This window comes from Aythya marila (assembly GCF_965140915.1).
Source record: "Aythya marila genome assembly, chromosome: 4".
Taxonomy (NCBI): Eukaryota; Metazoa; Chordata; class Aves; order Anseriformes; family Anatidae; genus Aythya; species Aythya marila.
Window position 1 is genome coordinate 33251987 of NC_139045.1, and position 27998 is coordinate 33279984.

Here is a 27998-nt window from a genome sequence, read left to right on the forward strand (position 1 = left end):
TTGCTGCTTTTAGTTATGTTTTTTGTCTGACTGCAGCTTGCCTTCTCATTGAAGGCTTTTATTGAGATACTTTGAAATGCCTGACATCATCTGTTGATATTGCTTTCTTGCTGTTTACTGAATAATGGACCAACTTCTCATGAACATCCTAATATTCGTTTTGTGTTTACAGACTGACTTTTACTCCTGATGTCATTGCTAGTTGTACCTCATCTTTCCTTGGCTATCCCATTTTTGTCCTTGCTTGCTCATACCTTATCTCTTACAACAGTACACCTATTTTGATCTTTCTGCCTGACTGTTTCCTGGAGAACTTTTTTTCCTTTTCACTGGAGAAGTTTCAATTATGCCAGCTGGTATCTTGTCTGTCTTACCCTTCCTTTGCATTAGAGCAGTTCTTGCTAGTATCCGTTTTATCTTTTTCTTTGTTTTTCTGTAGACTTACTTCCCATGAGATCTTACAGAGCAATACTCTGTATATATTGAAACTTTTCTTACAAAAATACTTAAAAAATTATCTTGTTGCCCTTGTTTTTCCCCTTATAAAGCATCTTGAGTGTTCTTGTATCTTCTTCACTTTTGTGTAAGCTCCTTTCACCATCAAGTTTTTGATCTGTTTTGCTTTATTTGCTATAATCTTATCTAGAAGGTCATCTCTACTAATGTCTTACAAATCAAAAAATGTCACCAAAAAAATTGCTACAGAGAATTTCTTGTTGTAATCCTTCACCAACCAGTCTTACTAGCTGGAATATCCCATTTCCTCCAGCCTTCTTAGTGATTCCTCACCTCTGCACACTAGGTAGAGACCAATCAGAACAGTGAATGTCAATCTATCAATCAAATGTCTTCAAAGTTGTTTTTTTCATTGCAATTGTCTTCTTTGGCTGTACTTCCTTGGTGTACATAGTAAAATTACTTACTACAAATAGTAAGCATTTTCATAGCTGAGGTGAAGATAAAGTGATTTTCTGTTATTCTTGCACTATTCATAGACTATGATGCGACTGTTCTGTTGGTTGTAAAATTTCTACAGATTTGTTCATAATTATTTTAAAAACCAAAAATATATTTAATACAGAAATTTGTTTTGCTTAAAGATATTAAGGGTTAACCAATAGAAGTATCCGGTACTAATGAAATATAGAGACTCAGGGTATAACTGTATTACTACCACTAATACTAATGTGATCTCTTCTGAGTTACTGCATTGATCTTCCACACATATGTGAATAAAACAAATTATATTACCTCTTTTATGTTAGCCCATAAAGCTAGAAAATGTTACTCTCTGTATGTACCACATTTGCATCATGAGGATTGTGGTGGTGCTTTCATTGCATAGTTTTATATTTTTAGAGGGTATTATATTCAGGTTTTCTGAAGTGTGTTGGAGAAATTAAATGCTTTTAGTAGTGTAGCTGTGTAGCAGGGCACATGTGGGATTGTAAGCATGTGATTTCATATTTAAAAAGAATTACTGGGTTTAACCAAGATTTAATTGAGAGAATTCATTGAACACTTTTACTGTTGTTAACATGTAGAATATCTTCTTTAAATATAGATTTAAAAAATACATAATCTTTTCAATTTATAAAATACAAAATCTCCCAAAGGACTTAACATTTAATCACCAGTTTCCTGTCTTGCCAAAGAACAGTTTAGCTACTCTCTGAGTTACTTCTGAAAGAACCATTTTTTTTTTTTTTTTTTTTTTACAGATACTTTTTTTGAAATGCTAAATCAGCATTTCAATTTCTGAAAGACTGGTTTTCAATTAACATGATTATTAAATGAAAACTATGGTTTGGAGACTAAAGAATTCATTAGCTTAAATTGTATTCGTTTTTATAGCAGAAGGAAAAAAATGGTATTTCAACAGCTATATACATTTTTCATTTTGAAAATTCAAACTTTTAATAAATGCTTGATAATTATTTTCTCATGTGAACAATGCAGGTGATTTAAATTTTGAAAATATGTCTTGAAGGGCATCTTTGCATTGGTTGATAGAGGAGTAATGTCATAGATAATAATTTCTGTGTACTCAGACACACTAATCCTATAAACCTGAATGCTATGAAGATTTACATATGTGCTTGCCTTTGCATGCAGTGAAAAGTCACACAGACTGCAAGTAGTTCTGCCTGATGTTAACTTGGTAGCAAAAAAACCCTCTTTACCTCTTTCCCCGTCCTTATCCTCATCTTGAATTACACATACATTTTGGTTCCCAAGTTTCTCCGTGATACAAACCTTTGTTTTCAGTTTCAAAACCCATGTTAAAATAGAGAAGATACTCCAAATTTTAAATGATGTTTATAGCATAAATATTTATTTAGATTTTAACTATTATTTCCTAAACAAAAACATTTTGGGAAGTAGTTTACTTCCCAAGTAGTTTACATTGTCTTTTCTTAAAAATAATAAAAAAAAGTATTTGGGAAGTAGTTCTAAGAATTATACCTGTCAATATTCCCTTTTGCATGTATCCTGCAAAAATGTCCTTAAATCTGTAATTGCATTAGTTAAAAATGAAAATTCTTCTATTAATATTGTTAATTTCTGTCAAACGGTGGTTCACTCTAATAGCTAAAAATCTGCAGAGCTTTCAAACATTAAAATATGCTTGGAATTGCAGCGGCTAATAAGTCTATCGATGCCATTCACTGCAGACAGTTTGCTAAGAAAAGAGCGTTGCTGTATGATAGTATAGCACTGAGAGTTTAAAAACAGTCTGCATGTGCTCATCTCTGTGTTCAACAGCACATTTACTTTTTGACCCATATGCATTATATTATTTTGTGTGTCCTCCTTCATAAAAATGCAGTAAATAATTCAATAATATTTTAACATTATTTAACTGCAGACATAACAAATATTCTTTGTTTCTCAAAAATGGCTGGATAAAGTAGCTTAATATTGTGTGTAAAGCAGGAGTCCTACAGCACCATCTGCTGGCATTGTGTTGAAAGCTGATCTTGGGCCTGATTCTCTCCAAAGCACTGCCTAGTAAAATATTTAAAATATATGGATTTTGACATATTTGGTGTAAAAAACATTTGGATTTCATTGTTAGTATATTTTTTCACCTTTTTATTAGCATTGTAATAAGAAAATATAATATGAATTTAAGGTTAATGTGTGTACTGAAATAGAAACATATCAGAATTGTTTTGTTAAGTGTGGCTATAAAAAAGAAAGGAAATACTTCTTTCTTTTTTTTTTTCTTTTTTTTTTTTTTTTTTTTTTTTTAACTGGAATTTCAGCAAGTACAATGTTAACTTCTTCTATGTTTACAAGGTAAGTTCAGTAAAACTTATTTCATAGGGAAGACCCACAAGGTATATAAAAATATCTGAAGAATGTTTTGAAAAGGGTAACAACCACTAAATATTCTACCAAACATTTGTTGTGCTATTTGATGTTAGTTATGAAGGCCCCATGAAAGCCTAGTGGACAGAGGCCCTGATGCTGCAATTGGACCTGCAATTTCCCTGTTTCTTCGCAGGGCACTGTTGTAGCCAGCGCAGCAAGCACTGGGCTATCAGCATGAACCTAGAACAGAGCCTTAAATTATACAGCTACAAAAGGCCACTGTCATTTTTTAAAAAACTGTAACACATTGACACCTCAAAGAGATTGAGGCCTCATTCTTCCACATAGTCTATAAATCACATATAATTGATGGTTCTAGCCTCCAAATATTGAATCTGGAAAAAGAAGAGTTTTAACAGGTGGATGAATTGTGGTATGTTTGGGAATTTGCAGTAATACCGTATAAGCAATCTAATTGTGTATTTATATAATGCCAAGAAAGTAATTTTATAGATAGATATGAGGGCAAGGTCTTCATTAAGCAGAACTTGCAATTGCACTCTGTGATGGTTCAGAAAGCATTTTAACAGTTGTAGTGATTTGGTTCTGATGAGCATGTAAATTTGTGTGTTGTAAATATTTATTTGTTCTGGCTAAAAGCATATCCTACAGCATGCACAGCATCTGTATTATCCTTGTTTTCAACTGGAAAGGGAGAATGTGTTTCAACATTTGACAGAGTAAGTAATTGCAAATGGTATAGTAAAGCGAGTTTTGAGGCAAAAGTGAAGGTAGTGTGTATTGTAAGACTCGAAACAGAGAAAGAGTTTTGATGCTGCTTTTTTGGCAGTATCCAGCTTCAGGTGTCACTAAAACTATATGCATGAAATTCTCCAGAAGGATAAGGATATTTAGTGCTTCATGATGTAATGCAGACCTTCACGTTCCAGGAAAAACAATGCTATATTTACAACTTGTAACTAATAGTTGATGTGGTAAAAGGAATTATATTCATATGGTAAATGAATACAACCTTAATGTGCACCATATGCATAGTGGTGGGATGATGTACTAATATATCACATTTATTTACCTTGTTTGGTTGCTGGGAAATATGAGCATTCAATTCTAAGTCTATACCAAATAAGAGAAAGAGTAATGCAGAAGTAATAATTTATAGTCTAGGATATAATATTTTAGAATGTTCATGACCAGCTTAAATGTTGTAAAAAAAAAAAAAAAAAAAGAAAAAAAAAAAAAGTATGATCAGTACGATAATTCTGACTTGGACCAGAAACTAATCTGTAATTTTTTTCTGGATCTAATGTCTATTAATGCTAGCATCGCACAAGTAAAGATTACTCCACTGAGTAATACTGTATGTAATTAGGATTATGGCCTGCTTCATTGAAAAAATACCTGTTTTGAAATAAATAATTTTAATAAGACAACTGATTTATGTATGCTCTGAACCTAGTGTTTGCCATCAGTATGAAAAGGTGAGAAAGATGAAAAGGAAAATCTACCTAGTTCAATACACAAATGGTGCATTGGTTTCAAATCAACTTTACCAAAGCAATCTAGTATCTTAAGCACAGGCTTTTATACATGCTGTTATGGAACAGTATTATTTTGAAATGATACACTTTTCTTCTTTCAAACAAAAATAAATTATTTTGATATATTTCAATAGCAAAAATGAAATCATTGATAACTGCTCAACTGAATTGAATTCTCATATGAAGCCTTTAATCTCAAATTATTTTTTATCAAAGTTTGAAATACTGTATACATATCAAACTAGAACTAGCAGTCAGTTTCAGCATATGGTGAAATATCTTTTCTCTTACAACTATTCTGCAGTAGGCACTATTTCACTGCAAAATAGTTGCTTATTTTGTTTCCCTTATTTGATGAGGTTTTATTTTGTTTATTCTATTCTATTCTATTCTATTCTATTCTATTCTATTCTATTCTATTCTATTCTATTCTATTCTATTCTATTCTATTCTATTCTATTCTTCTAATGTATTGGACTCAGTATGTAATCAAATAGTTATAAACATGAAGAAAAACAGATTTTTAAGGACGAACAAATAAATAAAAAAGAGCTGCTTCATAAAGCTGTTTTAGAGCATTCTCAAACAAAAATGACAGTATTTTAAAACTTCAAAGCTGATATTTAAGTAGCAGTTTATGAAGTTGGGATGGTGCAAATATTAAAATATTAGTGTAGACTGACCCTGAATATTCACCTGCAGATACTTTCAGGGGGCTTCAAAAAGGTCTGTATGGAGTGAGGGGGTGCTGCTGAATGACTTCCAGCAGATGAATCCCTAGGAAGAGTGAACTGGTTCCAGAAAGCTTTGCTTTGCACAGAGTATAGGAATGGAGAGACTGGGGATTATTGATTTTTTGAAATCTGAATTGGTGTATTCAATTCACAAAGGCCTTTTAAATCATTTTCTTCATTATGTTTACTTTGGAGACACAGTGAACCTGTTATCTTGATAAAATGTGTGTGAAGACTTCTTATATTAGTACTGTATAAGTATTAGTAACTTGTACAATATGACAATGTATACAGTAAGTTTTCCCTGTGTTATATTCACTGAAATTAATTCTACAGGATAAACTTAATATTTTTCTCTTTACTGAACAACACTATAGCATAGGGTTTATACTTTTTATGACTTTGGATTCAATATCAGGATAGAATGATATGTTATTCAAATATATTGTTCCTTTCATCAGGAAATGTATGGTTGAAAATATCTTTTTGCAAAAACAAAACTTGCATCTAGGCATAAGGTTGTACTTTTTGTTGTAAAAAGTTTGAACAGATGGGAAGGAGTTAGAGAAAAAAAATGAAGGAATGAGAGGAAATGCTGATGGAATATCATGAGGAATGGGAAAACAATAAAGTTCCCATATAATAATAATAAAAAAAAGTTAAAAATCCAAATTGCAAAGGAAAGATTATTGAAACTGAAGTTTTAGGAATACTTGAAAAATAGTGTCAGATATTTCCAAAATATTTGAAATATTTATAAATATTTTAAATATTCAAAAATATCACTTTAGTGAGATCTCACATCCATCAAAAAGCTAGCCTTTCTGTAGCAGTTAAATGTCTTTTAACCTGTTGGTTGTTATTTAGGTGTTTACTGTGTGTGATTTATAAATAGTTTTAATATAGAGAGTTCTGTATTATTTGATAGTCATCACTGATGTAATTTGATAGTATAATTACTGATGTAATTAAGCTCTGAAACTCACTATATAATTAACACAGAAGCCTAGCAGCAAAGTAGTTTTCTTGATTTCCTTACATTTTACTGAAAGCACTTGTGTCCAAATGTCATATATTCTGTAAGTACATTTTAACTTCTCAAATCTATTTCAAACTTTTTGTTTTCCTCAATTTTTGTCATGAAACAATTTCCAAAAATGCAGTATTTATAAAATGCCTTTTGAAGGTTCTTCTTTCATATGTAATTTGGTTTCATTGACATATCCTACCGAGAAAGTACTCAATCATTTGTTTTAGCAAGAAGTAGGTAAAAAGGTGGTTTGGTCAACTGAAGCTTCATTTAATTAGGATTTTATATTGACATAAAATCACTTAATTAATTTGCCATTCAAAAGTGCCCTACAGCCTCTACAATCATGGAATAATAATTTAGAAATTACTGTTTGGCTGTCTGTGACTTATCATAATTAACTGTCTTCTCAGCATTAAACGTAAAAAAGAGCATAGTCAAATATTTTATATTTTATTGTATAGCATAATGCTATCTCACCAAAAACAGTAGGAGGAGTATCTTGTGTATTTTATTGTGAGATAAGTTTTTTTGTCAACCCCTAGTTTGATCTTTCTTGCGTTCTTTCTTTCTTTCTTTCTGGAAACGTTTTTCTTTGGATGAGTTACTATATTTGGCTCAGCTCCTATAGTTCAGTACTGAACACGTAGAAAGTGGTCTTTGTAGGAATCTGCTGAAGGATTTAAAATGTCATGATTCAGTTTTCTTTTGTAGCATCACTAAAGCTGAAAAAATAGTGGAAAAAGACCCAGCAATACAAAACAATTTCTTGTTACTCAGTAAGGTATTTCTTCTTCTGGATGTCATTAAACTAGAAGAAAGTTTTGATTTTGCCATAATTGCACCGTTCCCCTTGAAACATAGTTTGTAAATGCTTAACTTTTTTTTTTTTTTTCCACTGAAATATCGCCATAAGCTGACATGATATCATGTGATGTTCTTTTATCTTCTGAAGTTTGAGTTTTATGACTTAAAATGTACTTTAATCACTTAAGGAAGAGTGGTTTTCTGTGGGAAAACAGCTTTGCAGAAATTATTTATTGAAATGTAGGAGAGTCCTTTTGAAATAATTTGAATGGTTACTGTAAAGGTAAAGTATTCTGTCCATTACTGGGAAATAACTCTATGTGTACTTCCTATGACTTAAATAAATCATTGATGACATTCGCTGCAATGCGAATGTGGCATTAAGATTCTTGCAGCATTCAACTGCAAGTAGCAATTCAGCAACGGTATAGATTAAGGATATTATTATATACTATGCTGAGAAAAGCACATCTGTAAAACTGTTGTGTCTTGGTTATTAGTGCTAGGATTTGAACTATCTTTAATCTCATTTGACTTGTTCATCTTCCTTAAGGATCTCCATAAAGATGCACTGAGTATTCTTTTCAGTCCTTAGTTAGGGTTTGCATCAGTGGTCGTAAACCTGCTTAACGGACAAAGACTCTTTTCCCTTTGAAGTCACTTCCCCAGCTTTTCAAAAGGTCCGCAAGCCGGTTCCCTAAAACAATTCAGAAAAGTTTGAAGTGGTGCCCCTTAAACCAGCAACAAAATAAAATTTTCTCTTTGCATTATTGAAAACCATGACAATCTTCTGAAGCAATAACAATTTAAAAGCTTTTAAAGAAATCTGTTCTGCTCTACAACCAGCTTTTAAGTTGACCCCATTATTTGGAAAATCAGAGGCTTGGAAACCCCTAAATACTTGACATTCTTATCAAAGGAGTCAGCCTGACTTTTCACAGGACTCCTGTTTTACAGTATTATTCAGGTCCTAATTTCTTTCAAGATATTGTTGAGATTTCTTGTATTTCTGTTTTATATTAAAGTATTTCTTAAATGTAATTCATTAAACAGCTGATATAATTTATGAAATGTTGATCCTGCCACCTGTAGATTTGTACTCTTTTATGTTTGAAGCCAAGTCCAAATTCTAAAAAGACTGAGGGCATTACTTACTAATTTTACTTTTCTGTGGACTGTGATAAATGTATATGCTCAGTATATGCTCAATTTCTACTTTTTAAAAATCTTATCTCCTACATTTTAGGCTTATATTTACTGACAGACTAACACAGGTAAAGCCTACAGTAATGAAGTTGCTGTAAGCAATAAGTTTACTGTAAGGATTTTGTTCATCTGCACCTCCTGACATTTCATTCAGGCATTGCTTCTAACAAGTCCTTCAAACTCCAACATCTTATATTCATTACTTCCACTACAAAATTGTACATTTAAAACTTCTCTGATTTCAAAAGTTTTAAAACCAGAATTTTTCATTAATATGTGTAGTATATAATTAGATTATTTCCTTGCTGATTGGTGCAAGTATGTGTTAAATGCGATTTCTGAATGCAAAAGAAAGGAAAACACAGAACGCTAAAATTTTGTTAATGTAGATAGTTCAACTAAAAGAAACTATGCTAACAGAAGGTTTAAATGCATAAAGCTGCCTCCTGTCTTTGGTCTTCGGGACAACAGAGAGAAAGAACTGTGTCAAAGAAGTTGAATTGTTACAGTAATGGCTTTTATTACATTTTTTCCCCAAAAGGTGCAAATTTGTGGATTGTCTACTCAGTGTTCTTTTATGAATCTTCTTGGGTGTCTGTCTCATGTTTAGGTGAGGAAAATTCAATAGAGAAAACTTTCTCAAAAAGGTTTGTGCACATTTGTAGAATCAGTCACCTGAGCAGTACCTAGAGGTCGTTAAGTCTACCCTTATGCTTCTAATTTGTTGGGAGTTTTTCCTTTGCTTCTGAACTGTCTGCCGTACTTCCTGGGTTTGAGTGTGTTTTGCAAAACATTATATGAAACAAAAGCAGTAGCTTTTATTGATTATTTATTAAGAGATTAGGGACATTTAAGTGAGTTGCTCCAAAGCATTTTCAGACTTAAAATGTTGATAACATACATATATGTGTGTTTGTGTTCATATACTATTTAGCGTGCATGTGTATATCTAAGAAGAAACAGATTTATTTACTTTTCAAAAGTTTGTATTATAGATATAAATTATAAAAGTGACTGGAGAATAAATAAGATTTTGAAAGGTCAAAATCCTTGATTTGGTACTTGGTCATAGATTATGACCTTTTCTAAAAAGCAATTTGAATGTGGCAGCTGCATGGACACTCTGGGAATTGTTGCAAATGGTCTGACTAACAATGTAAACTACTGAGAATAGCTAAGGCTTTATATATGCATGCCGAAATCTATGCTGCTTTCCACAGATCTCTCTCACTGTACACAAGCAGTCTGAATAGCTACCTGTTTTAATATTTTGCATAATTTCCAAGACACAGAACCAGTATTGCTAGTACTGGTAAAGCTCGACGTGGACAAATTAATGACATTGTGCTCTTTTTTATCTTTTCAGAAGTTATAACCTCAAATAATTTGAGTGTTCCTGAGTCAGTAACAAATGGAGTCTGTTGGCACTACTATTACTCTCTGCCTTTGCAAAACCATCACCTGTTCTTGAAATAATTATTTAAAAAAAAAAAAAAAAAAGTTTGATTTTACTACTACCACTGTGTTTTTGGCATCTCACAGAAGTCATATCATCATTTATTGTGAAGTGAAAGTATTTCTTGGAGCTTAAATACTAGTCTAATCCTTTTTGAAACTACATGATAATATTGCCAAAGATCCATTCTTTAAAGTTTGTATGCTTCATGAAATCCTACGAATAAAATAATTATACAGTAATACAAGAATAATATGTGCTTTCTGTGAAATGCTAGCATTCTAAATGAAGGTGGTGCAGACAGTGACTTGTGAGTGAAAGTATAAAATTATTTAAAGAGCTTTATAGCATTTCCTTACCCTTTTTGTGTCTTTGTATTCTGGAGAATACTAAATTTTATTCATTTAAATGTGCCATTTATACAATTTCTTTTTCCTTCTGGAATCAGCGTATGTTTAATTACAAAGAGAATCTTGGAAAAAGAGTTTTGTATGCTTGTTATTGTTGCAGGGAACTGTCTAATAGGACCAGTGGTAATCGGAAATTCATCCTGAGTGTATCCCAAGCCCCACATTTTACAAGGAACTCGGACATCAGGCTGAAGTTTCAACACTGTTGCTAGATTAAAATAAAACTGTCCAGTGCGTGTTTTTCTTCATCTTGGGGCATTTTAGGTGCCTCATCTCAATACTTGTCATAGTGATGCCTGTCTTTACTTACTACTACTATAAGATTTTGTAATCAAATTAGGTCTCTTTCTCCACAACAAAGGTAGAGGAGGAGAGGGAGGGTGCGAAGGGAAAATGCAAGTATGTATTCTCCAGCTTGTGCTGTTTTTTACTCCACACCTGACTTTCATATGAATATGCATTAGTAAAAGCAGAAGCTGAACTCCTGTAGCGTATTTCCGCCGTACTACATAGATATGAGTACAAAACAAGCAAATGCAAACAGCAGCATAGAAGTGATTTGTAGGGAACGTGAGCTCCACAGACGAGGAAACTGAAGATGCTTCAGTGATTGGAAGTGGTAATTTTGGAAACAGATTGTAACCAAGGATCGCTTTTATTGTCTTTTCATTGAAGGTGATATTGCAACTCCTCGAGCTATTTTGACAGGACACGACTATGAGATCACCTGTGCTACCATTTGTGCTGAACTTGGTTTGGTAATAAGTGGTTCAAAAGGTAAGGAAGCTGTTGGCATTTCTTTCTGTTCATAAAGCTGTAATCCTAATGCAAAAAGGAATATAGTCTAAAGTGACAGAATTTATTAACTTTAGAGTGGTTTTATTTTTAACCTTGTTTACAGAAGGTTATTTTTAACCTTGCTACAGAATTCAAGTGAATTTGAAACCTCTTTTTAAACACAGTAAAACTGAGTGTTTTTTTTTCAGACATCTACAAGAAGAGGCAACCACATCAGTTTCCCTGTTCTAGTGTACTGATCATAATTTCTTTTTGTTTGCTTATCCAGTGTAATTGCATATAGCATACAGTCAGATCCAGCTCTTGACTGCCAGGAAGGTGAAAAATGTATTACTGCAGTTGGCTTTCTTTTCCTTATGGATAACTTCTCATAAAGGAAAGCAAGAATTAGTTCCAGGAGAAAGTGAATGTGCTGTCTTCTTTGTTTGATGAAGGGTGCATACATAACTCCCAACTAAAATTTATAGTAATTCTGCTCAAGCTCTCATTTTTAAACTGGAAATTTCTTAGAACTAGGATCTCTCTGGTTTAGTGTTTCCAAAATATCTACTCTGAAGCCCCTTTTCAAATAAGTTGGGTGTACTTACTGTATGCACCTGTTTTATGCATGTGAACACTTGTGGCTTACATGCAAATCAATTATTTGTCTGAATATATTAACAAGCAAATACTTAATGAATCATACATAGGTTAAAAATCTTAATATGAGAAAATGCTCTTTCAGAGTGCATACATGTGTAAATTCATTACACTTAACTCTGTCTTGTTATATTATGTATACATATAAAATGTATTTTGTAGATTTTGCTAATCTCATATTAGGATTCAGTACATTTATTTTTGTGCTCTCAGAATTAACTACTACTAATTCTAAAAGGAAATCCACAAAATAAAATCTCAGTTAGGTCTCTAACTAGGTTTGTTAAGTGTTCTAAAATACCTTAATACAAACCTCTTAAAGCATTAGCTGTTCATTTTACTCTGTCACCCTTAAATTCTCAGACTTTCCACTTAAACATGGTAAAAATCATCACAATGTATTATAATAGCAATTACTTACATAGAATCCATTGCTAATTATTTTATATATAATAATAATAATAATATATTTGTATCTTTAAATGAGTATGTGAATGAATATCTAGAGTTTTTATTCTGTCTCATAGAAGGACCATGTCTCATACATTCTATGAATGGAGATCTGCTGAGGACATTAGAAGGTCCTGAAACATTAGAAGGTCCTGAAAATTGCCTGAGACCAAAACTTATTCAAGCTTCAAGAGAAGGCCAATGTGTAATATATTATGAAAATGGCCTCTTCTGTGTATTCAGCGTGAATGGGAGACTTCAAGCCACTATGGAAACAGATGACAAGATCAAGGTGAGTGTACTCAAATGTGTGCAAAGGACTGTCAGTTCTCGTATCGGGAGAAGCTATCAGTTCTAGAGTTGTGTGGAGCTGCTTTCCATAGCCAGGCCATAGAAGTATTATTTTTATTTTAGAATAACTTTGTTCATATAGTAAGAAACATTTCCTTGAACAGAAGAATACAAATATTACTAATTGCTGATCAGAAGTCAGGCTATTTCTTTAATTTTGAGTCTAAAGGGAGGAGGTTGTTGGACGTGCTATTTTGGAAGTTGCCCTTTTCTGGCATCTCTGTCTACATTCCTTCATCTTAGCTTGAGATAGCATGTGTTGTGCTGAGCTACAGGAAGTTTATAGGCACATGTCTATATTTCAACTCTTTAGCTCTTAAAAGTGTCTTTAGCATTTGCTGACCAGGCAGCCAGCTTCCACGTCTTTAACTGCAAGAGACATGGAGCAAGTCCAAAACTATGCAGGAGGTATTTTAAGCTTATGGACTTATGGAAATTATTTGGTAATACAAAATGCAGATCTTTTGACAGTTCCTATGAAATAGTACCTATGAAGCAGAGCAGAACCTGGCAGCTATGCTGCAGTGAAGCAGAAATGTCAAAAGAATCCCTTCCTTGAAACAAAAATATTCCCACTTTGAATGAGGACAAAAGGGAATGGAAGAGAAGAGAGGGGAAGAAAATGAACCAGCATTACCACAATGAAAATGAAAAAGGAAATTTCATTTTGAAAGGAAAAAGAAACTACAAAGAAAATTAACAAGCATTATCAAATATAGTAGAAAGCTACAGAGTGCAACAAAGACATGAAGTGAGACCACATTGCTAGGTCAGCATTCAGGCTACCTGAGTTATCTGAAATTATGGTCTGTATACTAGTTGTCGTGGTATGAGGGACACTGAATCAGAGAATGGTTGAGGTTGGAAGGGACCTCTGGTCTAATTCCCCAGCTCAAGCAGGGCCATGTAGAGCAGATTGCCCAAGACCTTGTCCAGGTGGGTTTTGAGTGTCTCCAAAGATTGATATGCCACAGCCTGTCTGGGCAACCTGTGCCAGCACTCAGTCAACCTCACCGTAAAAAAGTGTTTCTTATTTAAAACTATTTAATAATTTAACATTAGTCAAAGGGCACTTCTGCTGTTGTTCTATACCTCCAAGCTGATTTACCAAAATCTGATGGAAGAACCCAGCAAATCAGCTGCTGAGATTTCCAGTCTTGTCCTGAGTTGAAAACTCTCAAAGGCTTCCGCTCTTTTTTGGATTAGTTGTTTCAGGAAGAAAATTTCACTTTGTCCTCATGCTCTTTCTACAGAATTGTAGATTTTTGTTTCATATGTTCGGCAAAGTTGTGAGCATTTTTAAATTTGCATCTGTTCTTGACTCTGATCATATTATTAAGATGTAAGAACATGCCAATATATTTGAAAGAATTTTGGTTTTCATTATTTCCATTTTATAACTTATATTAGAGTAAATGCTCCATTACCACGGAAGTCTCCAGTGTAGTGCACTGTATTCCACTTAAAACCTTCTAAAACATTGTTGTGTACTGTATTCTGTTAGTCCAACCTGCTTGTGTTTTTCCAAATTTCAGGTGCAGTGGTAGTAGAATATGCAGAAATTACTCTCTGTGTAGGTCTCTTTTCCATAATGAGAGTGCTGTTCTGCAGTAGATGAGAGGGCATACAGTCTTTGAATGCTATGGCAGCTGCAAGTGCAGATGTGAGGCTGCGGAAATAAAGTAGGAAAGTGTATATTTTTGTCCCAGGCCATTTTTCCAAATTAATGTAAATTCTTGCTTCAATTTTTCATCTTTCTTAATTTCTCTGAATTGGACCTTTAGCTGTCCTTGTACAACTGCTTTTGATATTTTCAGCCTACTTTTCAGCCCAATAGCCCAATTCTTTCCATAAAACAAGTACATATCACAGTGTTTTCTCTTTTTATAATAATAACGTTGATGATCTGTCACTTTCAGTTGTGATTATGTTGTCAGCCAGGAAAGCAAATCTGTAAAATATCTCAAAATCTCTTGCTGGCTAAAACAATTTCTGTAGTGTTTCAGTTAGTACCCACAGCTTTGGGAATTTGCTGGAGGCAATGGAAGTTCCGGTCCCTGTTGGCCAGAGTTACATATGTACAGGGGGTTGTTTTTGTTTTGTTTTGTTTTGTTTTCCCTTTCTCCCAGTGGTCCCAGTTGGGCTTTATGCTTAAACAAGCTACAACCCTTTTTTTCCCAGTGCTTCTGCACTATATCATGTTAGAAGGCAAGTGGCAACTGCGTAATGAAAGTAGGGGCATTTAAAATGAAAAGTACATACCCACAGGCTGTGCAGACAAACACTTTTCATTCCTTTTTGCTCTGGAAGAATAGAAAAGGGAAGGGAAAGGTCAGGAGTGTAGAAATCTGTAACATTTGCCTATGTCATTCTGGACTTTCATTTCAGAACATTATTGACAAAATTAGCAGTTTTCAATAACGATGTTTGGAGCAACATTCTAATTTTCTTTCTCATAGTCCTGTGTTAGAAAATTGCTAGAAAAATTTCAGGCACTCTGGGGAAATTCAGAATCTAATCAATGCCTTCCACCTGTTTTTGTTTTACATACTGTATAGCTCAGTGGAGCTTAGGCATATCGCAGTACGTCTACCATGTAATGTTTAGATATCTTAATGAATAACTTAACTCTAAATAGTCTGCTTGTTCTAAGAAGTAAAGTTATTTTACCCTAAACAAAGGCTGTATGCTGTTTCACCCAGAGGAACCAATTTATTTTCCTTTCCTGAGTCTGTTTTGAAATGTGTAAGTGCCCACAAGACTCCTGCTGCTGTAAGCCAGGGCTGTCACAGTGTCAGTTCTGCCTTTTTACGAAGTACTGCCTTTCAAAAAATCTGAAATGTTAAAGGATTTGTGCAAAGTTTTGAGACTTTCCAAGGAAACACAAGTCAGAAATGCAGCTTTTAGAGCACTGCTGAAATTGTGTACTTTGGGGATTATTTGAGAGTCTGAACCTCATGTCGTGAGAGCGATTAGTTGCAGAGTTGTTTCACATTCGTACCTAGCAGAACCACAGATAAACGACACTGGGGAAAAGCAGAACAGTAAAATTGATTCATGTCTTCTATACCAGTTTGAGTACTTGGGAGTAAAAGCATCCTTTCTTTTGTTAAATCTTGAAGGGCATGTCATGAAACTGAAATGTTGACAGTGTGACCTTTTTCTTTCATTCATTCCTTCATTCATGTATATACAGAGGCAGGCAAGTGGCTGATATATTTATTAGTGAACAATAAAAATAAATAAATCAACATCTTGTCTTCCTGACAAGCCAATGACTAAGTAAAATTGCATAGGTATAAATAAGGGTTCAAAGCCTATCCTTTATTTAATCAAAAGATCACAAAAAACACTGCATTATGCAGGTAGTGGAAGAGTTAAAGATTAATGGCTTTAATTTGCCTTTTAATATAGCATTTCTTCAGTAAAAGCCTCAAGTATAAAATTCAAGTGAACCATGACCAGAAGGTTAATGGATTTTCATCAGCTGAATTTTATAAGTGTAGCAAATAATTATTTGTCACAGTCTTCATTGCAGTTTGAAAATACCCTTAGGAGACTGCCATTGCTATTGAGGAAAAAAAGCCACCCTATATTGATTTTTGCTTCTAATGAATAATCTTTTTAATAATTGTATGTGGTATGTTAGATCTCATGATCCTCTCTACTCAGTGCATACAAGTTCTAGATAGTTTTCATGGTCTTCTCTTAAGTTTTTCTACACCAGAAAGAGTGAACACTGAGTTGTTACGCTCTTGTTAGAGTGTCTAAATTAATTTTCAAGCTCCTTGGAGCTACACTTTGGGAGGTGTTTAGCGTATTTTTGTAGGCTGACAGAAATGATCACAGAAACAATTTGTGGTGGGAGCATTTGTTTTTGGGGAGAGAAGGTTCAGCTCAGCCTACTCAGCTCTAACCTGGGTTGGTATTCAGTTTTCCATAGTTAGAAATGGTTGAACGAAAGCCATATTCTGCTTGATTGTTTCTAGATTTGCATGTATGTGTTGTTACTTTAATTCAAAACATGGATGGAATAGGTTTATCGTCTATTTATTTCAGTGTTATCACTGTATTTTGTTTATAGTATATGTTTGTATTTGAATTATATTCGTCTTAAAGTTATTGTATGAAATAAAATCTTGTCAATGTAATTCATTCTGATTACTTGGGAGTTGTTGCAGTAAACATTCAAAACTGATAGTATAAAAGTCACCTATAGAAACTCTATCTTAATGTAAGTATTGTACATCATATATTTCTTAAAGGATGTATTTAACATCACAGTAATAGAGTACAGCAATACAAAAAATACAGATACGCAGTATGTCTGACTTCAATTATTGCTGTTCACAAAGCAGTATCTTATATGGACTGTTTATTTTGGTTTCTAGGCTTGTCAGCAGTCTGTATAAACACTTTAATGTTGCATGAATGAAACATCTTTGTCTTTTAATTTCTCCTGGTTTTGTGGTGCATGCACTCTATAGTCAGTATATTAAAAAGCCAGTGACTTCCTCTTCCTCAGGAATTTAAGAGCACAGTGTAAGTTTTGCACATTGAAAGTCTGTAGAAGCAGAGATTGCAAGTGCCAAAATACTTACTGACTTCTACACAAAGGGATATGTTTGGAAGACCCTGCCTTAAGTTCTTTCTGCTATTTCCTAAGTTTAAACCTTTGAGCTGGAATTTTCCTTGTAGACTATCATCTTCAGGTGATTTCCTTGCCTTTCGCTGACAAGGCTTTAAAATGGACCAACCAATTTGTAGAGTGTGGTTGTGGCTGGACAAATGTGTTTGTTTAGAATTTAAAAGTCATTGCTCTGAATATTCTACATGATTACATTGTTCTATTGAAAAGTTTTGTGGCTCCCTGCCTTGGGTCAGGAGGCCGAAATTTATCAAGAATTAGCTCTGATGTGAAGGATTTGTGTTTTGTTGCCCAAATTTATCCAATGCACAAATCTTTGAAAAGTCTCAGGTTAAATGCATTCAGTAGGCAATACTTACTTAGCATTTACATTCAGTACTGGATGTCTGCAGCCCAGGGGTGCAGGAGGTGTACATTTTTCCCTGCAATGATCAACCCCAACAGTAAGGTGCGCAAAATTGCCATAACCAAAAACGAGATGAAGTGATCCTGGATGAGGAAGGGAAAGGGGTATCAGGGGGTGGGGAGCAGAAGAGAAAGAAGAACAGAATCAAGGATAGAGTCAAGAACAGAATGAAAAGGGTGCTTGCAAGAGCAATAGGAACAGAAAAGTAGAGGTGGGAATGTAGAAACTTGTCAGAGACTAACGGAAGAAAGCAGTGACCCCATAGGCATGTTTCATTTTAATAAAAGTTCAAGAACAGTTCTTTGAACATTTTGGCTTGTTTAAAGTGACAAAATTCCTCTTTAAGCAATATTTCTCATGCTTTGCAGTCATCTTAATGTCAGATAGTATTGTGGTATCATCATCAGGTAACTGAGGAAAGATGTTGTTCTTCCAGGTGTTCAGTATATGTCATGATTTTTCCAATAGCACATAAGAAACATTAAAATAGATTGTAAACTTCAGTTTGAAGAAGTCTTCACTCTGAAAACCAATGATGTCCAATCCTTCAGCATGATCTGGATCCCAAACTAAGATTTCAAATGTAGCTTTGCCATCAGTCCTCATGGTACAAGCAAATTCAGGGCATAAGCCAGTGAATTTGTCACAGGCAGTTTCAGGATAGATGTTGAAAAGAACCACAGTCCCCATTAACAAGGGTGGTTCATTATCTTACTAATCCAGGGCAGGAATGTAACAATGCTGGTTGAAATTAATTCTTGTTATTTTTGTATCATTTTAGTTCCCTTCGTTATTCAGCCCTTTGCCAGACAGGACAGCTACAGCTAGGCTAGTATTAAAAACATTTGGGGAAATGTCAGGTACTAGATTTTATGCCAGTGCTGCTGGATCTTGTAAATGTATCCAATTAGAAGAGTAAATTTCTTTAGTTGACCTCATATTACATCTTTGGAATATGGAATAAATCATAGGTGAGGTAAAACTTAAGTAATGCCGTCTAGCATATTAAAGATAATTGTGCATAACATTACATGTAGTTCTATTGCTGTGTAGAATAACATAACAAGATGTTGTATCCCAAAAGCTTGCATTGATATCAAATCTCCTTAGACACCCAGCTGTCAACATAAAACTTTTTTTTATGAAAGTGTGAGAGGGGGAACAAAAGCAGCATATATTTACCAACAAATATCTGTGATTTCCCCTTAGGCAATCCAGCTGAGTCGAGATGGACAGTACCTGCTTACAGGTGGAGACAACGGCGTTGTCATGGTATGGCAGATGTGGGACCTCAAGCAGCTTTTTGCTTACCCAGGGTGTGATGCTGGAATCCGATCCATGGCCCTGTCATATGACCAAAGGTTAGAGCAAAGTCTGGTGTTCATGTGAATTTCAGAAAATATATTTTTACAGTGAAATTATATTTTTGTTTTGCTTCTGATATTCTGTAGATCTCAGATCCTGATGGTTATCTTGAGAATTCTGTACTTTCATAAGTTTCTTTCTGTAATGTCATATTTAGGGCAGATAATCTTTTTGAGTATTTCAGATCTTGCAGGGAGTGAAGAGATATTTAAGAAGTCTTACTTTGGCAGACTTTCCAAATAGGTTGAATTATTGGCCTGTGCATGTACAGTATGGGTCAGATGGAGGTGGAAGGTTATGTATGTGCTTTTCATGTTTCTTTGTTCACTTACGGTACAAATTACATTCCTAATTCCAGATCTTCATGTAAAAAATAGATCAGTTAAAAGAGCTGCACAATAAGATTCCTTCTACACATCCATACTTTGGTAAAAGCAAATACTAATGTTCATTTCTAGAGAAGTGATTTTATCTATATAAATTCTGACACCCCTTAAAGATTTCTTCTACTGAAGACAATTAGATAATATTTTTACTGTGTTTTTTCATTGCACTTGCCAATGCTGCTATACTTAAAAGATGTTTGTATTTTTATTACAATAGTACTGTTTTTTTATGGCATGTTTACAATTTCATTTGTACCCTTCTTGCTCACAGGTGAGAATTTTTTTTTTTGCTTTGGTGTATATGCTTAGAGGAGTTGCTGTATGCTTTTCAAAGAGGCTTGAGCTTCTAGATCCCTTAGGAGTGTCTACATTGTATAGTAAAGCATATTGTTGAGATTCTTAACTTTCCACTGAAGTCCATAGCAAATATTTAAATATTTTTTTTCACCTGGACTGCATTTCTAATGCTTACATGAAATGAGCTATTAAAAAAAAAACAAGTCAGCAAAATCTGTGGACTTCAATCAAACATTCAACTTCTTGTTAAACATAATTAGAGATTGTAGGCATTTTGGAAAAAAATCAGTGTTCCATTAAAAACAAAGTGCTGTGAAAAGTATTTCAAAAGCTTGCGTTACAGCTGTTGAATTTTAGACCCCTGAATATGTATACAGTTTTGCATTTAGAGAATCTATAAATGGTAATTATAATAGCATGTCAACAAAATGTTCGCATGTCAATAAATTGAAATTTAATATGGACATCTATAAATGTATCCATGTGCTCAAGTCAGGAACCAATTCACTCTGGGTTTGAAGACAGAAATGCGGAAGAGGATTTAATTTATTTGGTGTGCATGAATGTATATGTTTGACAGACTGTGTGTAAGAAAGGTTTTAACCTAATACAAAAACAGTCAAAATGGTTCTATTGAAATGAAGTAGTGACATTATCAAAATGTAATGTTTTAATGATCTCATATTTCATCTTTGTTTTGAAGGAAAAATTGCAGCTTTTCCTTCTGAATATTTATTTTTCATTCTGAAGTGTTTTTTTTTTTTCTTTTCAAAATGCCAGAGTTTTATATTTCCTCATGCTCTTGATTTTCATAAAACTTTAATATGAAACAGTAGAAATCACAATACAGAAGCACTTGTTATCGTATGCTATTGCCAGCATCATGACTTTTCAAATAGGTCTAAATTGTCCCTAGTAGTAGGCCAATGTTAAGGTATTTAGAAAGAGTACCACAGTGGGAAAGTACAGCAATTGCTTTCAAGAACTTTCAAAACCACTGAAGCCTTCAAATTGCTTTCAAACCCCAACACTAACGTGTCCTATGCTGACATCCAATTACTTCATATAGAGCAAAACTTAAATGGGGAAGGCTAAACTGAAGTGAATACATCTCCCAAACCTTCTCCACTTCGCTGCTTCATCCCACTCCCACATGCTGCAAAAACAAATGAGCAAGCCAAACAATAATCCCAGGAAATCTCAACTGGTTACAGGACAGTGATGCTGGTAAACTCTTCTGTCGTGTGACTTTTGAGTCAATTGTAGCTTCAGGCCAACCATACAGATCGTTGCATGGTGTTTCGGTAGGCTTTGTGGTCCATAAATCTTCTGTCAGAGCTTGTGCAGATGGCAGTATTAGCTAAATCCAGCTTGCTGAAGTCTTTGGGAGCCCCTGAAGCCCCTAAGGACTCTTCTGACATGTGAAGCCCTTCCAGCTCCAGCTGTCTCCTCGTGCCTGTCTTGGCATAACCTGTTGGTGTGTTGGCTCATACACATGACCGTGCAGTGGTCTGCTGACTAACGTGATATTGTGCTTTTCTTAGGTGTATACTGACTGGCATGGCATCTGGGAGCATAGTGGTTTTCTACAATGATTTCAATCGTTGGCATCATGAATATCAAACCCGATACTGATCTTCACGGAGACCACGATTAGCACTGATGTGGGCAGCTGTTGTCAGAATGAGACTGGCCATAGCTCGCCTCCCTTGGTGTCCTGCCACAGCGTTGTTCCTTATAAATAGCTATATCCCACCTGAATGTAACTTAAATTTGCTGGGAGAAGCAACCTATTTTTTAAAGTTAATCGCTATTTTTGTAGACCTTGCTTGACTTTTTTGGGGGAAGGGCAATGAAGCAGAAAAATGGCTGCTGGGTTCTGTAGTTAAAAATCTATATTTTTAGTCATAATGAGAAGTCTATTTTGATCCCTGTATGTAAAAGAAACCTAAATTAAAGATGGTTAAAACTCATGTTCTAGCTGTACCATGAAGAAATGAATTTTCCACCTGAAGCTTTACCTATAACCTTGAAGAATATATGATTTTAGCATACTGGAAATGAATTGTGATGTTTGGGGAATTTTAATCTGTACTATCTGTACTACACTTTGTCTTGTACTTTTCCAAATGATTGTACTACAACAGCACTGAAGTTTCTGGGAATCAATAGTAATATTTAAATTATGGTTAATGTAATTTTAAATTTTGAAAATTGTTTCCATCAATGTTACTATTCAAGCATGTTTCTAGGCCTAGACAATTAGTTCTTTTTTAGTTGTATGCTTTGTGCAGTTAAGAGAGAGAAATCAGCAACGGAGTTTGTGTTACATCAAGTGTGAATCCTCCTAGTTTTTACTTGGCATCTCTTTCAAAGCACACCAAAATGTGGATTGTTCCTCAAAATCAGAAAGGTTATTTGGAAACTTTAAACTCAAATTAGGAACCTGCAGAGGCAGGTTTTTTTTTTGTTGTTGTTTTGTTTTTTTTTTTAATAGATGCAAGTACCAAAGCACATTTCTGCTGTTTGACTGTGAAAGCACTAAAAAGGCAGATGTTTGCTGGTGCTCAGCCTCTATACAACAGCAGAAGCACTAGACTTGCAGGCTGTTCTTCTCATTTTTCCACAACTGACTCCTGCAATACTGTAGCACACACCATATTCCTTTTCTGTGTACGGCAGGAACATCTTTTATATTTTGCTATCACCAAATCCAGTCAGATCCTGTCCAATCATGTGAAATGCTCTCTTTCTTTTAGGAAATGAAAAAAAAAATATTTATACTAAGGAACAATAAGTTATTTTGGTGTTGCACAAATCTACTTTTCTACAAGATTGCTGTGCAGAACTCTGTGAAAATATTTGTGAAAAGAACTGTTATTGTTTTGTAAGTCTGTATTGCATAAAAATCTTCTTTGTATGTTGTGATCTATGAGTTGAAATTTACATTCCATCTGTATCAATACATACGTTTCTCTAGCTGCCTATTAGAGCAGTTCCTGTTTTTCTAAGCATTTAGCTACTATCTCTTTAAGTAAAGATTTGGAATGAGAAAATTCAGTTTGAGTGAAGAAATTAAATAAAATTACATTTCTAATTGAGAGCTTTGGTGGGGTGTATTGGGTTCTTGTGGCTCAAAGTATATTCACAACGTGGAAAACAAGTGCTATGGATAATGCATTAACAAGTACTCTTGCTGTTTATGCGATGGTGACTAAGTTTTCTGTGCCCTCTACATTTGTAAGCTGTTATGGTGGTATTGGTACAGTTACGTTTATAAGTTTTGTGTAGCAGAGGAATGATCTGATTAAGTGAAGGCTATAGTTATGGCTGTGGTAAGTGCCAGGTATACTGAGGAATAGGATTTGTTATGCAAAACTTGTATTTTGTGTTTCCCTAAGTTCAACAACTCTCATGCCCTCTCATCAGAAGATTTTGAGTGGAAATTGGTATGCTCTTGAAGTGCAATTTGCATTTTTCTCAATCTAGGACTGGGTTTGGTATGCCAAGTGGGGAGGGAAAAAAAAAAGGAAATGTTGAAACATTGCTGTGGCCTGGCATATTTTGCCAAGTGGAAATCCTGAAAATTTTCTCTTTATGATCTCCTTCTGACTTAGGAAACATTTAATTATTGACAGAAGTCATAGCCTGTGATCTTAGGGCCAAAATATTTCATGGGGAGTTGATTTGGTAGGTATGGCAGCATCAAAACAGTTTGCTTGTCCTGGAAAAGGCCCTGTTGATCATCAGGTGCTTTCCCAAAGTGAAAGCATAACTCTGTCTGTGACTCTGGTGCTATCCTGAGCTGAATCCAGCTGCTGGGAACACACTGGTGGCAGCTATGTGATGGCACTAAGTACTCCTCTGGGAAGCAGAGTACTTTCCTTCTTTGCAGTTCAGGGTTCTGCATATCACAGGTCTCCTGTGAACAAGAAAACCTTCACCTTCTGCTCCATGACCAAGGCTGGGAAGGCCTCACCTGTCCGGACTGCTTGGCTGGTGGCTCCGGTGAGTAGAAATGCTTCTCCTTCCACGGGTGAAGGCACACACCTCGAACACTGCATGGGTGCCTGGACTTCCACCTGGGATCTCAGCTCTGGTTGCACTAGTCCATACCATGTGGCTTGTGCTGAGGTGGCAAAAAGGGTTAAATTTCCAGCTCTTCAGGTTGTCTGATCAGAGCAGCACCTGTGTCAGGTCCCCTGCCTGCACAGCTGGGACATCAACAGGTGCCAGGCATGAACCTGCAGCTGTGCCTGAGCTGGCGTTTATTTGCAGAGTGTTCCTGAAGAGAGGGAGCTTTACAGAACAAGTTTTTCCCCAGTCCTTCATTTTCTCAAAACTTGGACGGAGCATTTATGAACAACATCTTTTAACCTGACAGTCTGGGTCTTCTTCTGTTCTGGTAAGTCCAAATGGGCATTTGTTAATTGTGGCTTACAGCTGGTCCTCTGGAAGGTGGTGTTTGTCACTGCTGGGAGTCAGGCTGCTTGGCAGCAGTGCTGTGAGTTTGGTTTGTGGGGAAAGGCTTGGCTCAAGTAGCTTGAAATTAGTTCTGTGTTTGTGGAAAATGCTGATGTTGATGCTACAGGTTCTGGTGGGAGGCGATGGTGTGTACAGAGCGGTGGTTTCTCTGAAGGAAGTTTGTGTTATGAGATACAGCAAGCAATGGTAAATGAATGCACTAACCCTTCGAGAATATTTTGTGAGCTCTTGGCCATGTTGTGCAGTGTGTCGTCAAAAAACTTCTACAGCTGGAAAGTGTGCCTCATGCAAAGTAGATAGATTTTTGCTGTTTCTGGTTGGAATTTAGTCCTGCTGTTCCTGTACCGATCTGCAGCAATTTGCTTCTGAAGGTTTGCTTGCAAAGCACCCAAAAGGAGAAATGTCCAAAAGAGTTAATCTGGTACCAAGATAACAGGAACAATTAACTTTGGGTTTTCTGCTGATGAAAGTTGTTATTTACTAGGAAAAAGAGAGTTTCATGCTACTGCAGTATAATGGTAGTTGTTTTTTAAAACTACTGTAAGAAGTTGGCATGGTTTCTGATTCCTCTTGTATTTCTAAAAGCATGCAAGTTGAATTTCTCTTTAGAAATATTATGGAGATCCGTTACTTGCTGTGGTGCTTTTAATGCATGGGATCAGGCTGGGAATTTTTAATGAACAGGGGAGTTTCTTCAGTTGTTCCACAGATCTGAACAACAGCAGTTATAAAAAAACACTGTTTTGGTAGACAGCTGCTGTCCTGCAACAAAATTCAGTTTTCCTTTTGCTACTACAAGAAATGAAATTCAAAACCAGGACTTCTGTGGGAAACGAGTGTTACTGCACCTTTAGTGAGGGCAGAATCTCTGTGAGGATGGAATTGCTGTTAGATGTATTGGGTAAGAATGGTGTAGATATGATGACCATCTAGATTGTAGCTTTTCCATTTTATGCATTAAGCTTCATCTTCACAGAAATCTGAGTGGCGTGTGCTTCTGTTGGGGCACATCTGTTCTGCTGTCTCTCTTCCATTTAAAAATAGTTCAAAGGGAATAAAGGATGACTATATTGTTATAAGAAGCTGGCTGCATCCTAGCTAAAATAAAACCAGGGATGGGCCCTTCCGCAAGTGCTGCTTTAAACCAGTGATACCTTTTCTGTATGAGGTTAGGATAGTTGTGTAAAGCTTGACATGAGGCACTCTCTTGGGTTTCCCATGCGATACAACGTTATGTGAAATCCGGAGTGGTTTACTTCTATGCAGAACCAGCCTAAAGGTCTTCAGTAAATCAATAAATTTAACAATGCATGTCAGTATTTATACACCATAAATTAAAGCCGGTCTTTAATTGCTGTGGGTCAAAAACTGTAGGAAATCGTTTCTGATTTTGTTTAGATTTACTGAAATTCAACTAGGCGTAACCTAAAGACCTGCTATTAAAACACAGCCAGTCTCCTGAAGGGGAAAAAAAAAAAAAAAGAAAAGATTGAAACAAAGTTTGAAGGAACCAATCCTAAACTATATCTGTGAACAGTTTATTTTTAGTGGAGACTTATCATAAAAAAGCATGTTATTATAATGAATATTTAGAATACTTCACCACTTTGATAAATAATGGGAAATACAACTGCTTTCTTGTAAATGAATTGAGATGCTATCGGAAAGCATACTCTTGAAATGCACAGTGACTTGTATTGCAAAATCTGAAATCACAAATTCCTAATTTGAGCTGTATCAGACAGTCAACTGATTAATTAGGTGTGTGTTTTGGAAATGATGCTATATTGCATGGAATTGGGGGAAAAAAAGACTTTAATTGCTATTTACTAAATGGAAAGAGTTCAATATGATCACTTGCTACTTTCTTCGAGTTCCTTTAAATTTTTCTTCCCACTGTTACTTGGTGCACTGTGTATTGTGAGCTGCAAAGCACTGAAGTACAACTCAGTCTTATTTGTGTGTTTAGAATTTGCTGTGCCCAGCAAGACACATCCAGCAACAGATAGGCGGCTTTGCAGATTGCTCTAGTGTTTTGCTTTTTATCTTATTTATCATGTGTGCTAGTGATCCTTTTTCAAGCAAGCCCTGCTAGCTGCAAAACCATAATCAGACCATTCTGAACAGCGTGTGGAACTGTACAGTTGGTTTCTTTTTAAGCAAAGTGTTTAAATTGTGTTTAAATGTTTAAAGTGTTTTAACACTCTAAACTTCAGGATCTCGCTTTAATTGGCAAATGGTAATCTGGAGAGAATGGAATAGCTGGTGGTACACCCCGTTGAGGTTTCGCTTCTCTTAAAGCTACATTTTGTAAGATTCTCACAAATGTGACAGACAAAAGAATAAAATTCAAATGTCATTGGAAAAAATCAAGATCAGTAGCAAGTTAAGGAAAACTTCTTGGTGGATGGTGCCACCACAGCTTGCTTATTCAGGTCCTGCCCTTTTGTTTATTTTACAATGCTAATTTAGTTATAAAAAAATAAAAAGATTAAATACAAAAATGCCACCATAAATGATCACCTCCTTCCGACAGCAATCTCAAAAGCCACTGAAACCTATCCCCCCAATTATACAGATGTAGTTGATAAGTCCCAAACCAGCAGTGCCCTCAGAGGTTCCCCAAGGGCTCCGTGCCCCTCTGCTGCCTGCACTGATCTTCACTTTGCAGTAGTTCAGCTCCCAGGGATGTTCAGTTCTTCATAACTGAATGTGTTTTGTAAGCCCAACTACATACCTAGTTTTATAAATGCTAAACATTTGAAAATCAGTCCCACAGTTAATAGAAACAATCTGTTACTTTACTGATTCTAGGTAACATTTGCATTAGACATCAAAGCTGATGGCAGTAGGAGTGTTCGATTACCTTTTTTTTTTTTAATCTTAAAAGAAAAGTTTTACTTAATCAGCATTTAGGATAGGTTATTAGTTTTGTGCATTTCTGTTGCTTTCCAGTTGCCATTGTTATGTAGCTCAAAAGAGCTGATTAAACATAAAACATAATTTCCCACTTTTGAACTATAAAACCAAGATAATTGAAAGATGTGTGTATGTCTCTAATGGTGGATAATTCAGTGTATTTACCTTACTTTTGAGGTATCCTCTGGATTAGTGAAAGCATCAAACTTGGTGTCAGTGCTGTAATAATTAGACCAATGACTACCAGAGGAGAAGGCTATTAGAACTGGGATGAAACGAGGATGCTTGACTCGGTTGCTCCTTGCTTCCTTAACTTACTGGTTTAGCCTAAAACAATCAGAACCACCTCTGTGAATAGGAATTTGAACTGTGTTTTAAGGAGGGCACAGACAGCATTATATCAAGTCAATGCTTCCTGGCTAATGATTTTTTGATTTCAAGTAGATTAGGGAAATGACAGTCTTCTTGTAGGAACCAAAGCTGGGAATCCCTGTTGGAAATCATGGACAGTATCTTGCTACTGATCTCAGCACAAACCAGGGTGCAGGAGAGTGTCTCCTGCATCACCAGGGCCCTCCAAGAGGTAACGGGAAGTGTCTGGCATCTTCTGAAGGATGCCTGTTAGTTTTTGTTGTGTATTTTGCCACACTAGTTCTTATACATTCAGTATGATCTCTGAGTAAAGATAGACAGGAAAAACGACAGTGGAGTTTACTTTTGGAAGTCAATGTTGT

The 27998-nt window shown here is 35.2% G+C and overlaps 1 protein-coding gene across 4 annotated transcripts in view; it reads left to right on the plus strand.

The window, feature by feature from the left end:
* LRBA (LPS responsive beige-like anchor protein) overlaps positions 1-22955 on the plus strand; it is a 390603-nt gene extending 367648 nt beyond the window's left edge. For all 4 annotated transcript variants that reach the window (XM_082758982.1, XM_082758979.1, XM_082758981.1 and 1 more), the window contains 4 exons: positions 11196-11297; positions 12485-12699; positions 19022-19173; positions 21405-22955. In XM_082758982.1, the coding sequence (XP_082615108.1) occupies positions 11196-11297; positions 12485-12699; positions 19022-19173; positions 21405-21495 (560 nt within the window). In that variant the 3' untranslated portion in view covers positions 21496-22955. The remainder of the gene's footprint in view (positions 1-11195; positions 11298-12484; positions 12700-19021; positions 19174-21404) is intronic.
* The last annotated feature ends 5043 nt before the right edge of the window (positions 22956-27998 follow it).